This window comes from Sphaerodactylus townsendi, linkage group LG02 (genome assembly GCF_021028975.2).
Source record: "Sphaerodactylus townsendi isolate TG3544 linkage group LG02, MPM_Stown_v2.3, whole genome shotgun sequence".
Taxonomy (NCBI): Eukaryota; Metazoa; Chordata; class Lepidosauria; order Squamata; family Sphaerodactylidae; genus Sphaerodactylus; species Sphaerodactylus townsendi.
In genome coordinates this window covers 80609084-80628304 of record NC_059426.1, presented here as the reverse complement: position 1 = coordinate 80628304, position 19221 = coordinate 80609084, and the positions used below count along the sequence as shown (strand labels likewise).

The 19221-nt window shown below is 41.2% G+C and overlaps 1 protein-coding gene across 1 annotated transcript in view; it reads left to right on the top strand.

Moving 5' to 3' along the window:
- The window catches only part of DUSP8 (dual specificity phosphatase 8), a 115179-nt gene that overhangs the window by 19054 nt on the left and 76904 nt on the right, over positions 1 to 19221 (top strand). The window contains exon 2 of the mRNA XM_048483635.1: positions 1677 to 2079. Coding sequence (XP_048339592.1) covers positions 1849 to 2079 — 231 coding nt within the window. The 5' untranslated portion in view covers positions 1677 to 1848. The remainder of the gene's footprint in view (positions 1 to 1676; positions 2080 to 19221) is intronic.

Genomic DNA, 19221 nt, shown 5'->3' with positions numbered 1-19221 from the left:
TAAAATGCTGTCCTTAAGTTCAATGACAATATAATAATCTGGCGCATAAGAGAAGCTGCATTGAGCTGCTTCTGATGGTGATGAGATGTTTGTGATCCAGCTGCCAAAGAATGGTTGTAATTGGCATCTTTATCTAAATGTACCTAGAAATGCACTCTGAGGAAGTGAGGACTTGCCAAAGATTTAGTTAGAAGTAGTTGCTCTTCACACTGTAGCTTCTAGTATAGTCTTCGTAGTTCCTTTTCACTTTTAAATGTAATATAAGGTGTTCATCTTTGTGTGGGATTGATGGTTTTTCTCTAGGGTCATCAAGATCTGGCTACAGATATTTTAACACAGTATTTTAGGTCAGCAAGCTATTCCTAAGTCAGGTTGTTTTCAGCAATGTTCATCCGACAGAGTTGATGAGATTGTACTTTTATTAGTCCAACTAATGTTCCAAATAGTGGCAGTGAACTTTACATAGAGTCAATCTTTAGGAGAAATGAAATTTTTTTAAAAAGCACAAGTTTATGTTAATCCAGGTATGCAGGAGGGTTCGTGTTGTATACTGTTTCCAAGAAATGAAAATCATGGCTGGTCTAATTTGCCTTTTTAATGTCTGTTTATTGTCACGTAGCCTGTTTTCCCTTCAAACGAACCTCTACCAATAGTATAGGGGAAACCACATGAAAATGTAATTTTGTTGGTAGTTTAGGCAAGGCAGTGAATGTTCAAGAGGTTAGTTATAATTTGCCAGGTTTAAATTAAGAGATGAGTTTATATATTTGTTACTTTTCTGTGAAATGTCACATTGACGTTAATAGGTTTTTTCTTTTTAAAATTAAAAGAAATCCAACATTACATGGCAAAATGAAGATACCAGTGAGAGTTTTTTCCCTCGTAAAATTTAATCTGCCTTTTTTTATCTCTCCCACTTTTCTGTGGGGAAAGGCTACTTCAAGTGCAGTGTGGATGCTTTATGGCCTTTCCTGTTTTAAGGAATTTTTCCCAAACAGACTAGTCTGCTGAGAAGCCCCAATAGGATATTTATAGCATTATTTAAGATCACTTGCTCAGTTCATCTTGAGCATCATACCAGTCTGTTGATCATTGTTTCATGCAAACTGAGAGTAGGACCTAGAACTTAAGGTTCAGCAAGCTTTTGGGTTCTTTATACTGCAGATGATGCACCGAGAACCAGTGTGGTACAGTAGTTAGATTGTGAGACTAGGACCAGGTTCAAATGCCCAGTCAGCCATGATGCTCATTGGGTGACCTTGGGCCATTAACTCTCTCTCAGCCTAGCCTACATTGTAGGATGTTTATAAGGAGGGTAAATTATGACAGAACCACATATGCTGTTCTGCTTGGGAAAGTGGCATAGACTCTAGTTTCATGGTCCCTTTTGTCTCTCTTTGTCTCACTTTCTCTCTTTCTGGATGACTGTTCCAAGAAATGGTTTGCAGTGCAAACCTGACCAGAGTTGTGCCCTCCTAAGGATGTTAATCAGGTTTAGGAGGGTGTGTAACTCTGTTTAGAAGTGAATTGTTACTGTGCCTTGGTACTTTCTTTAGCATTGTAAGGACTTTTTGCCAGGCAGAATAACTCAGTGCCAATTTCATGTACTTGCAGCATCTCACTACTTTCCTCTCCTTTCTCTCTCTCCCTCCCTCCCTTTCTGTACTTCTCAACAGGTGTGGCACAATGACTTGTCATACAGGGTCTTAGCAGCGTGGCAAGATTTGGCTGTTTTTGAGCTGCCTCCCCTTTCCCAGTCCTTTTGCCCCTGGGAGATCTGAACTGGCTCCCCCTGCCCTGGGCATTCCCCTCCCTTCTCCCATTTGCTGCAGAAGGGACATATCTGCTATGGCCGGGGACAGACTTCCACGCAAAGTGATGGATCCGAAGAAGCTTGCCGGTCTTCTGAGGAGTGGGGCTGAAAGCACGTTGGTCATTGATAGCCGCTCCTTTGTGGAGTACAACTCCTGGCATGTCCTCAGCTCTGTCAACATCTGCTGTTCCAAGCTGGTCAAGAGGAGGCTTCAGCAAGACAAGGTATCCATCACAGAGCTCATCCAACCGGCCTCCAATACAAAGGTACCTAAACTTGGCCCTTCTGTAATGACTCGGTGTTGCTGCCAACAATCTTGAAGGGCAGCCCATGTTATTTTATGAAGGATCACAGTTCATGGCAGGTGCTGAAATTAGTTGTATATGATTAAAAACATAGATCAGGGGAATAGGCATAGGTAACATAAACATACTATTAACTGAATGGAATGTTCACCTGTCTCATTTTGGAACTGAAGGTAGTTGTTTTGTGGGCCCCAAAATTAAAGTTCCTCTATTGGCATTTCGCTTTTTCCCAAACAACAAAAAAAGGAAGGGAGAGGCATTTTGCACCACTGCTGAAAATGTTAATGGAACATTTCTATTCCTTTTGACTCAACTCTACTACAGTATATATGACTATAATCTATATCCTTTCCAGAAATGGAAGGTGGCCAGTGTAATACTTTTTTTTAACATATAGGATTCCCAAAATTAAAGATCTGTTGGACTAAAAGTTATTCCAGGTACATACGGTTCTAAACAGTGTTACAACTTTCTACGTCACTGGTCAGTTTCCGCTATAGGGAGAAATAACTGGCAGGTTCCTTAAAGGTCTTTAGTGGGGCTGATTAATTTATTCATAAATATTCATTAACTGTGTTTGTAGAGAACAACAGAATGGAAAAGCATTGCCACACGTAAAAGTTATATTTTAGCTTTCCTCATAGTAGGTGACTGTGGAACGTAATGGCCAGTGAAATTTAAAGTTAAGTGCATAGACTTTAGGCCGCACATGTGAGTCAAAGTCTGATTTTTCACAGTAAAAATGCCCTGTTGTTAGCATGGAGAATAGTCCAGTGCAGCCGGGAGTTCTTCACAGCTCCTGGTGCTGCAGCGTGTCTGCCACGTTGTTGCCCAGGCGCCACCCTGCATCATTAGCTCCACGAATTTCAAGAACCACCAACGGTGAGATTCTTTTGAAATGCCCCATTGTTGCTCCAGTGGCTTCTGCTACTGTGAAAAACTCCTTGTAAGCAGAACTGGGGCCATTTTTCCCACCTCGCTGCTCTGGTCTGCTCCACCAATGAACAGGCACTGAGAATCAGCACCCCCCCCCCCCTTGCAGTGGAAAAAAACACGGAGGGAGAAACCTTGGTTTTTAGACAGAAAAGCGGCGCATGCAGGCGCCACGAACAGGAGGGCGGCGATTCTCCCGCACACGCAAGGATTTTAGACAGAGGGGGTGGGGTACAGCGATTCCCTCGCACAGGCAAGGATTTTAGACGGAGGGGCCCGAGGGCTCCGATTCTCAGCACCTATTTGTGTTCAGAATCATTTAAAACTAAAATAGTGAAGGGAATGGGGGGAGATTCAGCCAATCAGAACACAGGAAATGGAGGTTGTCTGCACATGCATGTAAAACATTGCGGAAGAGCTCGCGGTGCAAATGGCGAAGTACCTGGCTCATGCAGAAACAGTTGGGGCATAACACGCCAGCCCTGCTTCGAATCCCAGGAAGAACCGGAGAGCAGTGAAGAGTCAAAAGTGAAACAAAAAGCGCTGCAGCAGGTAGACTCCTGGATCTACCACTGGGCATTTTAACCATGAAAAATCAGCCACAGTGGTTCTAAAGGCTGAGGGAAAAGATCTTGATCATCAGACGAATTTCACTGATAGTTTCAGTTTCATATACTAAACCTGTAAAAATGCATATTCAGAAATTATTAGAGAAAGGATTATGCCATGACAAAAATCTATGGCCTGCCAACTTTTGGAATGCTGGGTGCAATTCTAGTTGCATAGGATGTGCACGTGCATTTTGTATGCCTGTATACAAGTAGGATGTCTTCCTTAGTTCTGTGTGTCAGTGAACTCAAGCCTGATGTATAATCTGTCCTCAAGAGCTGTGGGTTAACAGGATAATCCTTTGAAGTAGGATTTATGTAGATGAAAATAATGGAGAGGAGAGGGAGGAGTGAGCCTGCGTTATTGATGAAGTACCAGTCTATTCTTTTCACTTACCATGTTGGATAGAAATATGGTATGGTGTGACCTCATGGAAAGTCTGGTTGCCACTGTTCTAAAACACGAAACATTTAATTTATTCCTAATGCACCTTTCCATTTCTTGAACATAAAGTCCAAGTCAGTTCTATTATCTAGATTATTTATCTGGATTATTTATCTTTCTTTCCAGAGTCTCTCTACATTTTCACAGACTCTGTTACAGCATTTTGTCTTGTGTTTCTGTGCTGCAGTTCCTTAAAATGGCTTTTTTCTACACCCCCACCCCCCCCCCCCCCCCATGCTATTTTTGTGAATGAGACCAATAGGGATCTGGTAGCTCAAACAAACAGTGATATATTTACCTATAGCATAGCCCATACAGCTCAACATTATTTTTAAGTCAACGTATGGACATAGGTGAACAAGATTCTGGGATAACTGGAAGAGATGTTCGAAATGTTTTTCAAATGACAAAGAGAAAACACCCTGAGCTCTGATCTGACTTGAGGGCATGAGATGGTGGAGTAGGGAACAACTGAGAGGTTTAACATCTGTGGCCCTGCCTAGTTTTAACATCACCCTGGACTTATCTTAGTTCTGAAAATGAAAAATGATTGGTGAAGAGAGTGCTTCTTGCCTAATAGTAGTCTTCCATTCCTGATCAACCACTCCGGGGCAGGGGAAAGAGTCTGTTTTGATTGCTAGAACTGTGCAAGAATTAAAACCTTTCTCCTCTTCACACGATGATGTTGTTTTAAATTGAGGCTCAATCCAGCTGCAATTTACCTTTTTAAAAAAAATGCTGGGAAGCTCTCAATGTCTTGTTTAATTAGACCCTGAGCTACAGTGAACCTTTTAAAGTAAGAAATGGAAAAATACCCCAAATCCCAGTTTCCTGAATCACAACACTCAGCTGGAGGCTTCATCTGGCACTCTTATTTCACAATTAGAAATATAGAAGTTGTCCTATGGAAAGGGGCATCCCCATGCATGTCACAGAGTCAGCCAGGTAGCCTAGACGGGGACCAGCATGGTTTGAAATTCCTTGATTTGGGGAACTGGTATGGCTAAAATAGCTCTCACTGGCTAATGGGACTGCTGTGGGGCCTAAATTAAAGGCAGTTTGGATGGTACAAGACTAGTAGTGTTTATGTAACCTCAGCTTGTGGGTTCTGTGGGGCAGAACTTGGAAGGAGTTTGCAACAACTAAATTTTAAACAAAATGGTTTACTTTCTTTAACATATGACAATTATCAAACATTAACATTTAACTTAACACTCCAAGGTCCTGTTCAAGTTTCATTCCAAGACCTTCTAATTACAGTCTGATAATGCCAAGTCCAATCTTCCTGCTGGTGGTTGGCTCATGGAGACTCCAGACGACCAGGAATACTAATCTCTCCTGAGTGCTGCACAAAACTCCTGTTCCCCTCTATACTTTGGGATCACACCCCCGAAATTAAGCCCTGCTGTATATTTAGAACAGCTTGTTAATTATAAGTGCAGATGGGTCATGACAAGAGCAAGGTGCAACTCATTCCCCTCTGTCTATCTTCAAGGCCGTTTCCTTAACATCCCACAAAGTGAGCGTTGTTGTCGGTACTGTCCCAATGCTATGGACTTAATCCCTCATATCCTGCTTTACTGTTCGAGGTATAATGATATTAGAACCAATCTGGGAGCTTTACTACCTCTAGAATTTATGTTTCTCTCAGACAAACTAAAAATGTCTAAGCTATTGAACAGCCCTAATGTTCAATAGCAGTTGCTACATTTTTGTTGCTACATTTTAAATCCATGTTCTACATGATATATGACAATGATCCTGTTTTTGTACTTGGAATGTATGGTACTTCTGGTTTATGCCTAATAAAGATTTTTGGATTGGATTGGCTTATAAAAATCAATCAAGGTCCCAGACTGGTAGCCTTGCTTCCTCCAACCTCATGAGTTCTGCAGCCTTCTGCTTCTTTTCAGACTCCACCCCTTTCTGGGTCATCCCATTCTTAGCATAGGGGTTACATTTACTTATATCCCAAGCACTGGAGAAGATATATGAAAGGTAAAAGGATGGTGATGTGTCGACCAAAAAGCCTTCAGGGGAACTCACTTCTAGAATCAATGCACTCCCAAGTAAATTCTTCTATTGAGAACAAATCCCATAGAGTTCACTACAATTTTCTTACAACTTTTATTCATTTATATCCTGTCTTTCTGTTTTTAAGGAACGATCAGTGCAGCCAGCATCCAAATATAAATACAAACTTTCAATAATTATCAAAACAGTATCAGGGTTCAAGTTCTTCTGAAGGCAAGCAGCTTGGAGAAGGGGTTTGAGCAGGTAGAATACCTGAGCTGTGGATGGCAAGTTCTCCCCAGGCAAGTTAGTGCATATTAGAGTGACAGATTGGGATAACCAGTATTTTTAAAAAACTGGCAATGCTGTTTTGTCTAGCAGGTGAAATCATTCCCACTCACATCTCCACACCAGAAAAACCCCTTAACTAGGTAAATGGTTGCATAACACACTGTTAAACACACACAAAGTAGGCCAGAAAAAAAGCTGGCATCCCTACTCAGGTTTGCCCTGCTCTCTTTAGGAAACAGGTATATAAACCTTTGCCTGCTGGGCAGCCAACCTTGCCAGTGGAAGAACAAGAAACCAAGATTTTAGTCCCATGACACAGATTCTCTCTTATGTTGCCTACTGCCCTTTCCTTCATTGAAAAAGCCTCAGAACAATCTCTTGGGCTCAGCAACCATCTTTTAACAATGGATTCTCCCTTAGTCTCTCCATTTGTGGCTAGATCTCAGCAGCTGGATTGCTTTTTACTGTTTGTTCTCGCCTCCCCTCCCCCATTTTTATTTTGTAGCAGAGTGAGGGTAATTCAGGCGATTAATCAAATGCTAGGCCCAGCTGGAGCCATCTGTGGAGTCCTCATCTCTCCCTCCCCTTGCATGTGTGCACACGGCTCATAGCAATTGGCTAGCAATGACATCACCCCTGCCTGGCTGAAGTGTGTGTGTATGTATATGAATGAGAGAGAAAAGACACTCCTTACCTCTAATCTGCTTTATTGATGTTTCAGGCAAGGGCTAGAGAGGATGGTTTTGGGTTTTTTTTTTAGCACACTAGAAAATAAAGCAGAATAATCTGTTTAGATCTTTAGAAAGACATGCCCTCTGATGTGAGGTCACAGCTGTAGTGGTTACAGCTAGTTCAATTCTGAGAGTTCTTTTTGAAATAAAATAACTCTTAGTATTTCATAAAGAGGGAAAGATTAGAGACCTCTTGAGTAGGTGTTGGGGAACAAAAAGGCCCTAGGGTTAACTCCACCCCCACAGCATTCCAAAGATCATATGAAATGCAATTTGAATGCTATGCAGGTGCCATTCAAACACAGAATTCTTTATTAGAGGCACAGATAAGCATTCTGAGAATATCAGCTTTTTGTTTTAAAGAAAAGCAAATATTTAGTTCTTATGGCTGCAAAGATAGACTTTAAGGTGATGGGTAATGGCTAATGAAATATCAAGCTATACAATGAATTTATAGTGATGGGGGTGGAAGCCTGCAGTGCTCTGCCCCTCCCTATGTTCTGCCTCTGCAAATCATATATGAAATATAAACGTGTTGCTGTTTGCATGTTTGTACAGGTTACTGAACTACTCTTTTCTGTGAGGCAAAATTTAAATACAATTGATGTAGAATTTTGGAACTTTATAGTGGAGAATGTCCATTGTCTTGGGCTTATGATGTCATAAGGAGCAGCAGAGAAACCAGCCTTGCATTTATGGAGTTGGGAACTGAGAGAAGCCCACAAGATTAATCCCAAGGTGATGATTTAATAAATCTCCTGTAATTCTGCAGGAGGTGATTTTGTGTCTTTTCTTCAGAAAGAAAGGGGACACAACCACAGGGAGCTTTCATGTAGGTTTTCCCATCGCACAATCCCCCCCCTCCTCATGTACACACATACCGTGTGCCCCATGCTGAGTTATTTTGTTTCCTTCTAGCAGTGAATACTTCAGGTTCCAGCTTTATTAATTAGAGAGGTCTAGAGCAAGTACTTACTAAAGGGTTTTCTGTGCTAAAATTTTCTTTGTCACTATTGATGGAAGCAAACAGACTTGTTAAAAAGCAGCATAGGACCCACCTTGCAGAATGTAAGAACAATGAGGCGTTTTTTTGTGTGTGGAATGTTGACTTCACACAGGTTAGATTGCAAAATAACCACTGGAGAAGCCTAGTAGTTTATGTAGCTGAAATCACATTTATAATGTGGCAACAATGGACAAGAAGCAGTGTTTTGTTTGCTGACACTCTTGTTACCTTTACCAACCCTGGAAACTTTTCATTGGCTCTCTGGTAGTTTCCTCCTCTCTTGAATTCACTGGGAATGACTTTTTGGCAGCAAATTTTTAGTTTTCATGAAAGACTCCACCAATCTTTTCATTCATAAAGCTTTGGAAATTGGTGAAATCTGAACAAATATATATAAAATACCTTGGGTCTCTCTCTCTCTCTCTCTCTCTCTCTCTCTCTCTCTCTCTCTCTCTCTCTCTCTCTTTCCTGGGTTTTAAAAGACCTCTTTCTTGTAAAGAAATAGTACTGTGTAGCTAGATTCTCAATCTGCTCAGTGCAGTTGGTTCCATCTTATGTAGCTCAGCTTGTATTGTATATGATGGTCATAACTGAATTCTGCAGCGACAAGAGCTTTTAGGCAAATCTAATAAATGTGCATGGTTTGCTTGTTTTCGTAGTTCTGCTTGAGTAAATCTCTTTGCAGAGAGCTCCATTACTCAGTAAAGCAGAGTCCAGGATGCCTGACTTACCCATGCCATTGCACAAGGCTGCAGCTTAATGCTGACAAAATAAAGCCTCCAATTGGAGTGCAACAACAACAGACTTTTAAATTATATATTCTGGCTCCTTTAAGGTCTTTGCGAGAAGCGGGAGTCAAACTAGTAGAGCGCAGTCCCTTTTGGTATCCTTTATATATATATATTTAATTTTTTTTTGTTTACATTATGGCTTTTGGTTATTATTATTTATTCAATTTGTTATACCTGCCCCACCACCTTGGGGGACATTGGATATAACGATGTTTCATGATGTTTAACGGTGTTTGATTGTAACAGTATATAAGGGTGGCATCTGAACGATCGGTCTCGCCAAAGGGCCAGCAAAACAATTCTGTTTTGCAGGTCCTGCAGAACTGTTCAAGGTCCTGCAGGGCCATGATGGTAGAAGGTAGAATGTTCCACAGAGCAGGGGCCATGGCAGAAAGTGCCCTGGCCCGGGTAGAGGCCAGTCGTATCGTTGAGGGGTCGGGGACCTCCAGCAGATTTGCCTCTGCAGAGCGCAGAGGCCGGGTTGGGACATATGGGGAAAGCCAGTCCCTAAGATATGGAGGTCCCATGTCACAAATAGCCTTAAAGGTCAATACCAGCACCTTGAAGGAGATCCGGTACTCCATTGGCAGCCAATGTAGATGGCGCAGCACAGGGGAGATATGGTCCCTCATAGAGCCACCTGAGAGAAACCACGCCACCGTATGTTGGACCAATTTCAATTTCTGGATCAACTGCAAGGGAAGGCCAGCGTAGAGCGAGTTACAATAGTCTAATCTGGAGGGGACTGTAGCATGGACCACTTATAAATTGATTGTATTTGTATATGCTGTTTGTTTTTTGTAGATTATCCCATTCCATTGTAACAAGTTGTGTTGTTTTAGTACCATTCAGTTTGTAAGTTTAAAAATTTTATATTTTGGACTGGGGGTTTCCTTGTGGACTTTTGTATTTATTTGCAGTTTTGTTATCATTTTTACAGAATGAGCCTTGAAGGTCGGCATTGAATCTCAATTTCCACCTAGCTTTTTCTTGTATAGATGGCTGGTTTGTTACATACTTGTAAACTTGTGTGCATTTCCATTTAAGTTTGTAATATAAGTAAAAAGTCTGTTGCTATTGCATTCCAGTTGGAGGCTTTGTTTTGCCAGCATTTCATACATTAAGTTGTAGCCTTGTGGTACAGCTTTGTCCTTTACTACCTTGTGTTAGTGTACCACCCCTTTTGCTCATTATGGTAACTTACCCATGTCAGCATCATTCTGGTGAGATTTTTTAATACTGGAAAAGTGACAATTTTTCAAAAATCTAAAACGTCAGACTTTGAGCAAAAAGTATGAAAGGCTAAGAATTAACTCGCAGTCCATCTTTCTGCCTTCAGACACTAGCCATTGCTACCTCTTGTCACAGTGAATTCTTTAAACTATGCATTATTGCTTTCTGATCTGACACTAAAGTCAAGATTCTGTTTATTTCTATTTCATTGTAGTGAAATAAATGTTTACAGTTGTCTTCAGTGGTAGCCATGATCTGCATTTCTGAAAGCTATGTTTTAAGCTGTAATTATTTCAATGAAAGAAATCCACATTTAGGATTGAAACTATATGTATATAGTAGTCGCTAGCTCTTGATGTCCAAGCGTATGGTGAGAGCAAACAATAAAACTCGATGATGTTTTAGCCACAGATAGATGTGTTATTGCCAGGCTTAGAACAGTAAACAGTGTAAAACCTTTTGTCTTAGGATCATCTTGACAGAAGTGGAATGCCTTGTGAGATTTGGTGTTCTGTTAATTGGCTCCTTTGGGAAGAGAATGGTTTAAGAAGAGCATAGATGGAGATTTCTGAAGCAGGACTTTTTTTGTTGTGTCATGTTCCTCCAAGGAACTCAGAGCAGCATACATGGGACTGACTGTCCATGATCTTATCTCCACCATAAATCCTTGAAGAAGATTTAACTGTGATAGTTTCTGATCTCAGCCAGTCAGTGAACTTTCTTGATCAGTTAGACAGTTGAACCCAGGTTTCCCCAATCCATTTCAAGTGTTTGGTATATTATAACACATCAGCTGTTTTGAAAAGGTAACAATAAGCAACAGATGCATCTTACCTCTGGGTCTCATATTGAAGAAGAAGAGTTTGAAGAAGAGTTTGGATTTATATCCCCCCTTTCTCTCCTGCAGGAGACTCAAAGGGGCTTACAATCTCCTTGCCCTTCCCCCCTCACAACAAACACCCTGTGAGGTAGGTGGGGCTGAGAGAGCTCCGAGAAGCTGTGACTAGCCCAAGGTCACCCAGCTGGCGTGTGTGGGAGTGCACAGGCTAATATGAATTCCCCAGATAAGCCTCCACAGCTCAAGCGGCAGAGCGGAGAATCAAATCCGGTTCCTCCAGATTAGATACACGAGCTCTTAACCTCCTACACTATTGCCTTCAGGTCCTCATAGACGATGCCTTCAGTAAATACTCCAAGGTAATATTTCTGCACTTCTTACCCCATTTCCTTGCCATGCACAATTTCTGCTTCACATTGAGCAATGTTAATAGTTGTTGTTATGGCTTCCATTGGTAAGCATGTTGTAATTACCTTAGAATCAGTTATGTTCCACACAAGAAAAAAAAGTTAATGCCCTTTAATGGTTCTTCTAAGGTTCCGTCAGTGGGCCTTGATAGCGCTTGATGGCATTAGATTTTGAGGAGGTGAGCTTTCCAGAGAGCTGGAATGTGCATGGATATCACTAGTTTTTTCTTCAGGGAGCCAATCTAGCAAAATCTTGTCCCTTGGGACTTCTTACCACTTGGAAAATAGTAGAAGCATTACAATATTTTCCAGAAGGATCAATAAAATAACAATAAAAGCTAAGGTTTTTCAAGAGTTTGATTTCTTCAGCTTGAGCTACACAATCCACCCTTAACAGTGGGTCATCTCCATTCTTGTGGGAATTAAACAAGAAGACAAGACAGTGACATTTAAAATATGGGTATCTGCTTTTCTTGTCACTAGTGATGCTTATTCTTCAATTTCTTCTACAAAGAGGATGGATATATGGAGGGCAGCAAATCACCCTCATGTTATGTGGGTTGGTTTTTTTTTTTGTTTTGATGGGGAGGGGGAACAGGGGTTAGTAGAGCTGCTGCTGAGTAGCAGATGGCAGGAAGGGTGACATCATAGGCACAATTGTCCTACCCCATTATTCTTCCTGACAGGCTCCTGCCCTCCTTTTTAGTTTCCTGCTGACAGAATTTGAAACTGAGGACAGAAAGCAGCAGCTAGAGTTTCTCAAATAGTTCTTCCATGTTGAGTAAAGTATGTTTAAGTAGTATTCTATCATTCTAAAGCAATACAGGAGAATACATAAAATAAGATGCAAGCCAGGTTGTCAAATTTGTCAGCTAAGAGAATGAAGATGAGCTTTTTGACTTGTTATGACTTTTCCTTGTCTCTGTGATCCCCATAAGAACACGTGGTCTTTCTTGCAACACGTGAACAGTAGCTGTCTGTATTCTGTGCCTGCCAACCCTACAGACATTAACAGTCTGACTATTACAAGTTATTAGATTTGTTGGCTTTAATCTACACCCAACCTTGGTAAGAGGGTGTCAGTTCTTTTAACACACACACACACACAAACAGTTTGAATGTAGAGATGTATTAACTTGTTACAAACACTGAGGTCATTGATTTTAATGACATTTGATTTCATGCGAGTAAGATTAGAGTCATGGATGAGATGGAATCAAGAGTTCATCACTGCAACGAAGCCTGATTACTTGATATGAGGTTTTCCTTTAATATTATAGGCTCATTCACGTGGACAAACTCTCTTACCTATCCAAGTTACTGAGTGTATTGCAACAGGTTTTTTTTACTCTTTTTGTTCTAAAAAAGATATTTGAACAGGAGCTACATCATGGGGTATTGTGTGGTTTCTGGGCTGTATGGCCGTGTTCTAGTAGCATTCTCTCCTGACGTTTCGCCTGCATCTGTGGCTGGCATCTTCAGAGGATCTGAAGATGCCAGCCACAGATGCAGGTGAAACGTCAGGAGAGAATGCTACTAGAACACGGCCATACAGCCTGGAAACTACACAGCACCCTAGTGCCATGGTGGCGAACCTTTGGCACTCCAGATGTTATGGACTACAATTCCCATCAGCCCCTGCCAGCATGGCCAATTTGCCGTGGTGGCAGGGGCTGATGGGAATTGTAGTCCATATCATCTGGAGTGCCAAAGGTTCGCCACCACTGCTTAGTGATTCTGGCCATGAAAGCCTTCAACAATATAACGTTGAAGAAGAAGAATTGGATTTATATCCCCTCTTTCTCTCCTGTAGGAAACTCAAAGGGGCTTACAAACTCCTTTCCCTTCCCCCCTCACAACAAACACCGTAGGTGGGGCTGAGAGAGCTCAGAAGAACTGTGACTAGCCCAAGGTCACCCAGATGGCATGTGTTGGAGTGTACAGGCTAATCTGAATTCTCCAGATAAGCCTCCACAGCTCAAGCGGCAGAGGGGGAAATCAAACCCAGTTCCTCCAGATTAGAGTATACCTGCTCTTAACCACTATGCCACTGCTGCTCCTCATCATTCTCCCAAAATGTGCTTAATTTTATGCTGGTAGAACAAGGCCCTACTCATAAAAATTGAGAACATGCTGTTTTCTGGTGGTTTGTGTACCCCATTTAGTGCAGGGAGAGGGGAGGATTTGAAAACTCTGATCTAGGTGACTTGAGGCATAGGCAAAAAAAAGTAGCTGTGACCATAACATCAAAGCAGAAAAGGATATTTTTGCAGGTGAGCTTGTCATGCAAGACTCAGCATGGTGTAGTGATTAAAGTGTCAGATAAGGATCTGGGAAATCCAGGTTCAAATCTCTTCCATGGAAACTTGCTGGGTGATCTTGGGCCAGTCATACTCTCTCAACCTTCACCATGGCTAGTATTTGGACAGGAGATCTCCAAGGGATACCAAGGGCATGACACAGAGGCAGGTGATGGCAAACCATCTCAGAAGTCTGCCGCTTTGAAAACTCTATAGGCAAGACAGCTGACTTGCAGTGGCAAGTCAACTGTGACTTGATGCAAGCAAAGACAAACCACTTCTGTCTCCTGCCTTGAAAACCTTACAGGGTTGCCATAAATCAGTTGTGACTTGATGGCCAAAAACGAAAAGAAAAAAAAGCATGCCATGCATTGATGAAAGAATGCGCCCGCAGATGTTCCCTCTTTAAACAATTAGGTACTAAGAACTTTTTTCCTTGACATGGGACAAGAGAGTATTTGTCTGGAAAGACCAATCAACAGGTTTTGGCTTCTTCATAATTACATCTTCATATTAGGATTCTTTGTAGTTGTTGAATGTTTACATATCAGTCAGTTTCATAGCTTTTGTCAGGTAAAATTTTTTCAAAATTAACGTAGCACCCATTTGTCTCAGGAACCTTGCTCAGGAACCATTCTGTATACATAGCTTTATTGCTGAGCTCTAAGAAGTGTCAGTTGCATAGCTAACTAGGCCAAAAGAGCAGAAGGAAGAATATACCTGTGATAGAGCATCATGGGTGAGAAATGGGAATCGTTTCTTGGCTCTGCTTTTTCATTTTTAATGTAGGAATTGAGCAAATGAGACTCAGAAGGCGCAGAAGTCAGCAGAAAACGTCAGAAACCTTCCATGTAACTAGGGATTAGAGATGTATACATTTTGGGAAATTTTGAGGCTATGGGGAAAAAAGACACACACACACACACACAGCACCCCAGGGGAAATAAATCTGTGTAATATTGAATAATGCAGTGCATTATCTTATCAGTTATTAAGCTGAAGGCAGCAGGAAAAGGAGGAAAACATGAAATGGATTGACTCATTAAAGGAAGCCACAGCCCTGAGTTCTCAAGGCCTTCAATTTACAAAGACCTGAGCAAGGCTGTTAACGATAGGACATTTTGGAGATCATTAATTCATAGGGTTGGTATAAGTTGGAAGTGACTTGATGGCATATGACACACATGTCTTATCAGACCTAAATGATCTTTGCTCTTTAAGAAAATAAAGTACATCATCTGTAACTTGGCATTCACATGAAACTGTATTGTTCAAGAATATATAAGAAATTTAAAAATACTAATTTGAATCAACTGTTACACATGTGCGCCGCATTAGAGATGGAGTGGCAAAATCCCGTTTGTGCCAGTTGAAACAAGTGTTTAATATAGAAGCCCATGCCCACGTTATGACACTCAAACAATAAATAACATATCCTTCAAAATACTGCTATCAAATTGCTTTCTGACGGGTCAGTTGTTTTCAGTTCTGACTGTTTGGTTTAATTGCCAAGAAGCTTCTCTGATATTTTCACATCTTTCTTGATTGGATGTGAATTTTTAAAACTGTAGAAGATTTTCTTTTGCATGCTGCAGAAGATGGAGGGGTTTGATAGTTGCCTATATTAGACAGGAATTGCAGTTACCTAATACTTTAGATTGTTTGACATAACTCATAAAAAGGAGTAAAGATCAGCTATAACAGTTTTTTAAAACCTAACCTGAAAAGCATTTTATTCACTGTAAAAGAAAATGTTTCTGTTCTTTCGGGGGGGGGGGGGCATTATTTCATTGCTGCCATCTCAGATTTCCCATAGGAAAACAGGAGAGTAGATACCCCTGATTCAGACTTTCACATCTCTATTAGGGACAAGTGCAATAAAGTTCTGCTGGAAACAGGCCCTTTCTGCACATCACCTAAAACGTTTGCAATACTTTTTTGATCCCTCCACCACCACAATGTTTGTTCACACTCACCCCCTTGAGTCACGGCTACTGTGAGGTTATTTACCTTCCTTTTTTGGATTATTTGTACAATTGATGCTTTTTGAAAGGCAAATCCTGTACTCTTATATGCACAGAATTTGCTCACTTCTTAGTTTTGAAATAATATAATCTTATGGGTCACTTCCTTCTTATTTTACTAATCTTACCTCTCCTAAGCTCTACCAAGTCTTTATGTTGGCCCACCTAAATGTTCTGCCCCCGCACCCAGCGTGGTAGGTTCTTACGCATTCCTCACAGTGAAATACTTTGTCTTTGTCCATTGAGACAACCTGAAATTATCGAGCATGTGTTGTTCCACTGCAAGTTTTATTCAGCCTTGAGTGGAACACTTATAAGACCATTGCTTAAGGAAGGCACTCTGTCTACTAATAGGGCAACGGTGTGCTACCTCCTTGATGTACAGTATCCCCAAATGATGGTGGAAATGGTCAAGTTCCTATTTTGCTATGAGGATCCATGACTCTAAATGTTGAATACTGTAATTTTAAAGTTTCATGGCAACAAAGGTCGTTGTTGTTGTTGAATTGATGCTTCATTGTTTCAGTGCTTCCTAGCTGCTTTCTCTGTAGCTATGCATATTCGACAATTTGAAGATTTAACCCCAATAAAGACAAAACCCCTACAGAAATGACAAAAATAGAGGTGAAAGGAAACAGAGTGAGCTCAGGGATGCAATAAAATGGCACCAAGGAGGAAGTTTGGGGATGGCACAGAGGCATGGAAAAATGGCAGTGGGAAAGTTAAAACATTTTAAATATGCTCGCACAGCAAGGGAAGATGTCTTGAAAACATTTCAAACCAAAGAATTGTTTTAAAAGGGGATTCAGATTAAATGTTTCCACATTGGAAATAAAATGATTTTGAACTAAAGGGCGGAGGGAAACATTGGGGAACTCCATGGAGGAAACGTTTTATGTCCTGCTTGAAAATGTTTTGAAAGGTTTGTGCAGAAAGAGCCAAGGCAAAAAAAATTTAGGTGGTAAAATGGGGGAACTGCAGAGAACAGGCAGGTTAGGGAGGTAAGAACAAACAATTTGCTGGGAGCCATTTAAAAAATGGTGTGGATTGGGGTGCTGTGTGGTTTCCGGGCTGTATGGCCATGTTCTAGCAGCATTCTCTCCTGACATTTCGCCTGCATCTGTGGCTGGCATCTTCAGAGGATCTGATAGTTGGAAAGGAAAGCAAGTGGAGTATATATACCTGTGAGTAAAGGTCAGTAGGCGAGGGCATCTGAATAGGAGTGGCTTGGCAAGTGAGTAACAATGAAGTGAAGCATGTGAGTAACAAAAGAGATAGCAAGGTCAATAGGTAAGGCATCTGAATAGAAGTAGTCTGGCCTTTGTTCCCTTTGATTATCTGTAGACATCCTGTGCCTGTGTGGAGCTGATTAGTCACTGTCTTGACTCTAGTGTTTTTCAAAACTGGCAGCCAAATTCTGTTCATTTTCATGGTTTCTTCCTTTGTGTTGAAATTGTCCATGTGCTTGTGGATTTCAATAGCTTCTCTGTGTAGTCTGACATAGTGTTTGTCGGAGTGGTCCAGAATTTCTGTGTTTTCAAATAATATTCTGTGTCCAGGTTGGTTTATTATGTGTTCTGCTATTGCTGATTTTTCTGGCTGAAATAGTCTGCAGTGCCTTTCGTTAACTCTTTGCAGTTCGTGGTCCTGAGCCGCCATTTCGTTTGGTGGTCCTTTAATGTAGACTTGTCAACAGCTACGCATGGTATCGCGTGTAGATTCCTGCAGTAGCTAGAGAGGATCCCTCTTTATCCTTTGCTGAACGTGAAAGCATTTGTTCAATTTTCAGTGGTGGGTCTCTGTAGGATTGTTTGTAGGTTGTGCTTCTTCATCACTCAGTTTTCTTATCTGGGTCAGTGGTTCCCTTGATGTATGGTAAGAACACTTTCCCTCTAGATGGCTCCTTTCTTTTATCTCTTTGTTCATGTGGCTTGTTCCTTGGTCTTGCAGCTCTTCTGATGTCTGTAGAAAGAGTAACCACTAGCCTGTAGAGCCCGGGTTTTAGGTGGTTCAATTCATCTTGAAGGAGGTGGGGTTCTACAGATTCTGCTTTGGCACGATCTACCAAAAGTTCTTTTATGGTGCTCCTTTTGTCCTGGATGATGATTGGAGTTTTGGTGTGTAGATATCTATCAGTGTGTGTAGGTTTTCTGCATACTCGTGTGGCCCAGTGCTTGTATGTGGTTTTGGTTTGTGGCTGACTAGGACATCTAGAAATGGCAGTTTTCCTTCATTTTCTTTTTCCATAGTAAATTGGATGTTTGGGTGGATCTTGTTGATATGGTCCAGGAACTTGTTTAGTTCTTCTTCTCCGTGGCTCTAAATGGTGAATGTGTCATCCACATAACGGAACCATATGGTGGGCTTTTTTGGTGCTGTTTCCAAGGCTTGCTCCTCAAAGTATTGCATATAAAAATTTGCTACTACAGGGCTAAGAGGGCTACCCATGGCTACCCCATCTTTCTATTCATAGAATTCATTTAACCACTGGAAGTAGCTAGTAGTGAGGCAATGTTGAAACAGGGCTGTGATGTCTTTTGGGAATTTCCGGTTGATGAGTGCCATGGTGTCTGCTATGGGGACCTTGGTGAATAGGGAAACCTATTTGGTGTGGATTGTATTTAAGGAATTGAGGCAAGCAGTATTTCATCAGTTTTATAATTAAAGGAAAGGCAATCCTGTTTAGCTTAAAAGTGTATGAAACGTTTTCACCCCTTCCTACTATTCCCCTTCTGAATTCTGTCCAGGCAATGCAGTGTTTATGCGATGCAACCTGCTTGTGAGCTGCCAGTGCTTGTCTGGCATTTCTGTTGCTTGAAACCTTATAACTTTAATAAGATATAAACCGTGTCGCATCCATCTGCTGTTGCTCAGCAACCCTGCAGTAATGCCCAAACAAAGCTCCCTGTGTGGAAGGAACACTAAATCCTACTGTGGGATAATTCTGTTCCCAAAGCTGTTGTTTCCTTCCCTTCTAACAACCCAGGCCTGATAGTAAGTCCTTATACCTGTGGAAGTGATGCATACTGAGCATGGGGTGGAAATGGGGGGGGGGCTGTTCTACCACCTTTGTGGCTATCAATGCAAGGATTGTGTTGAGGGTATATACAGTAGCTTTTGTGGGGAACTTCAGGGATGTTTAGATTTAGCAGCGTGGCAAGGAGAAATGCCTAGTTTCATCTGAGGCCACTGATATTCATATTTCTTATTAAAAAAATTTCCAGCAGTAGTTTTAGAATACAATCCTAAATTACCCCAGTCTAAATCCATTGAAATGGAATTAGACTGTAATTACTGCATAAGATTGCACTGTTAAATCTCATGTTAGAAAAAGCATTATGAAACATAATATCAGACTGTTCATGCAAGTTTATTCCTTCAACAGCAAAGCTCAGTTTCTTATTGGTCCTCTTGGGTACAAATTAAAAATGACCATTTTAATATTACATTATACATCCATTACTTAGCAGGATTGTTAATCCT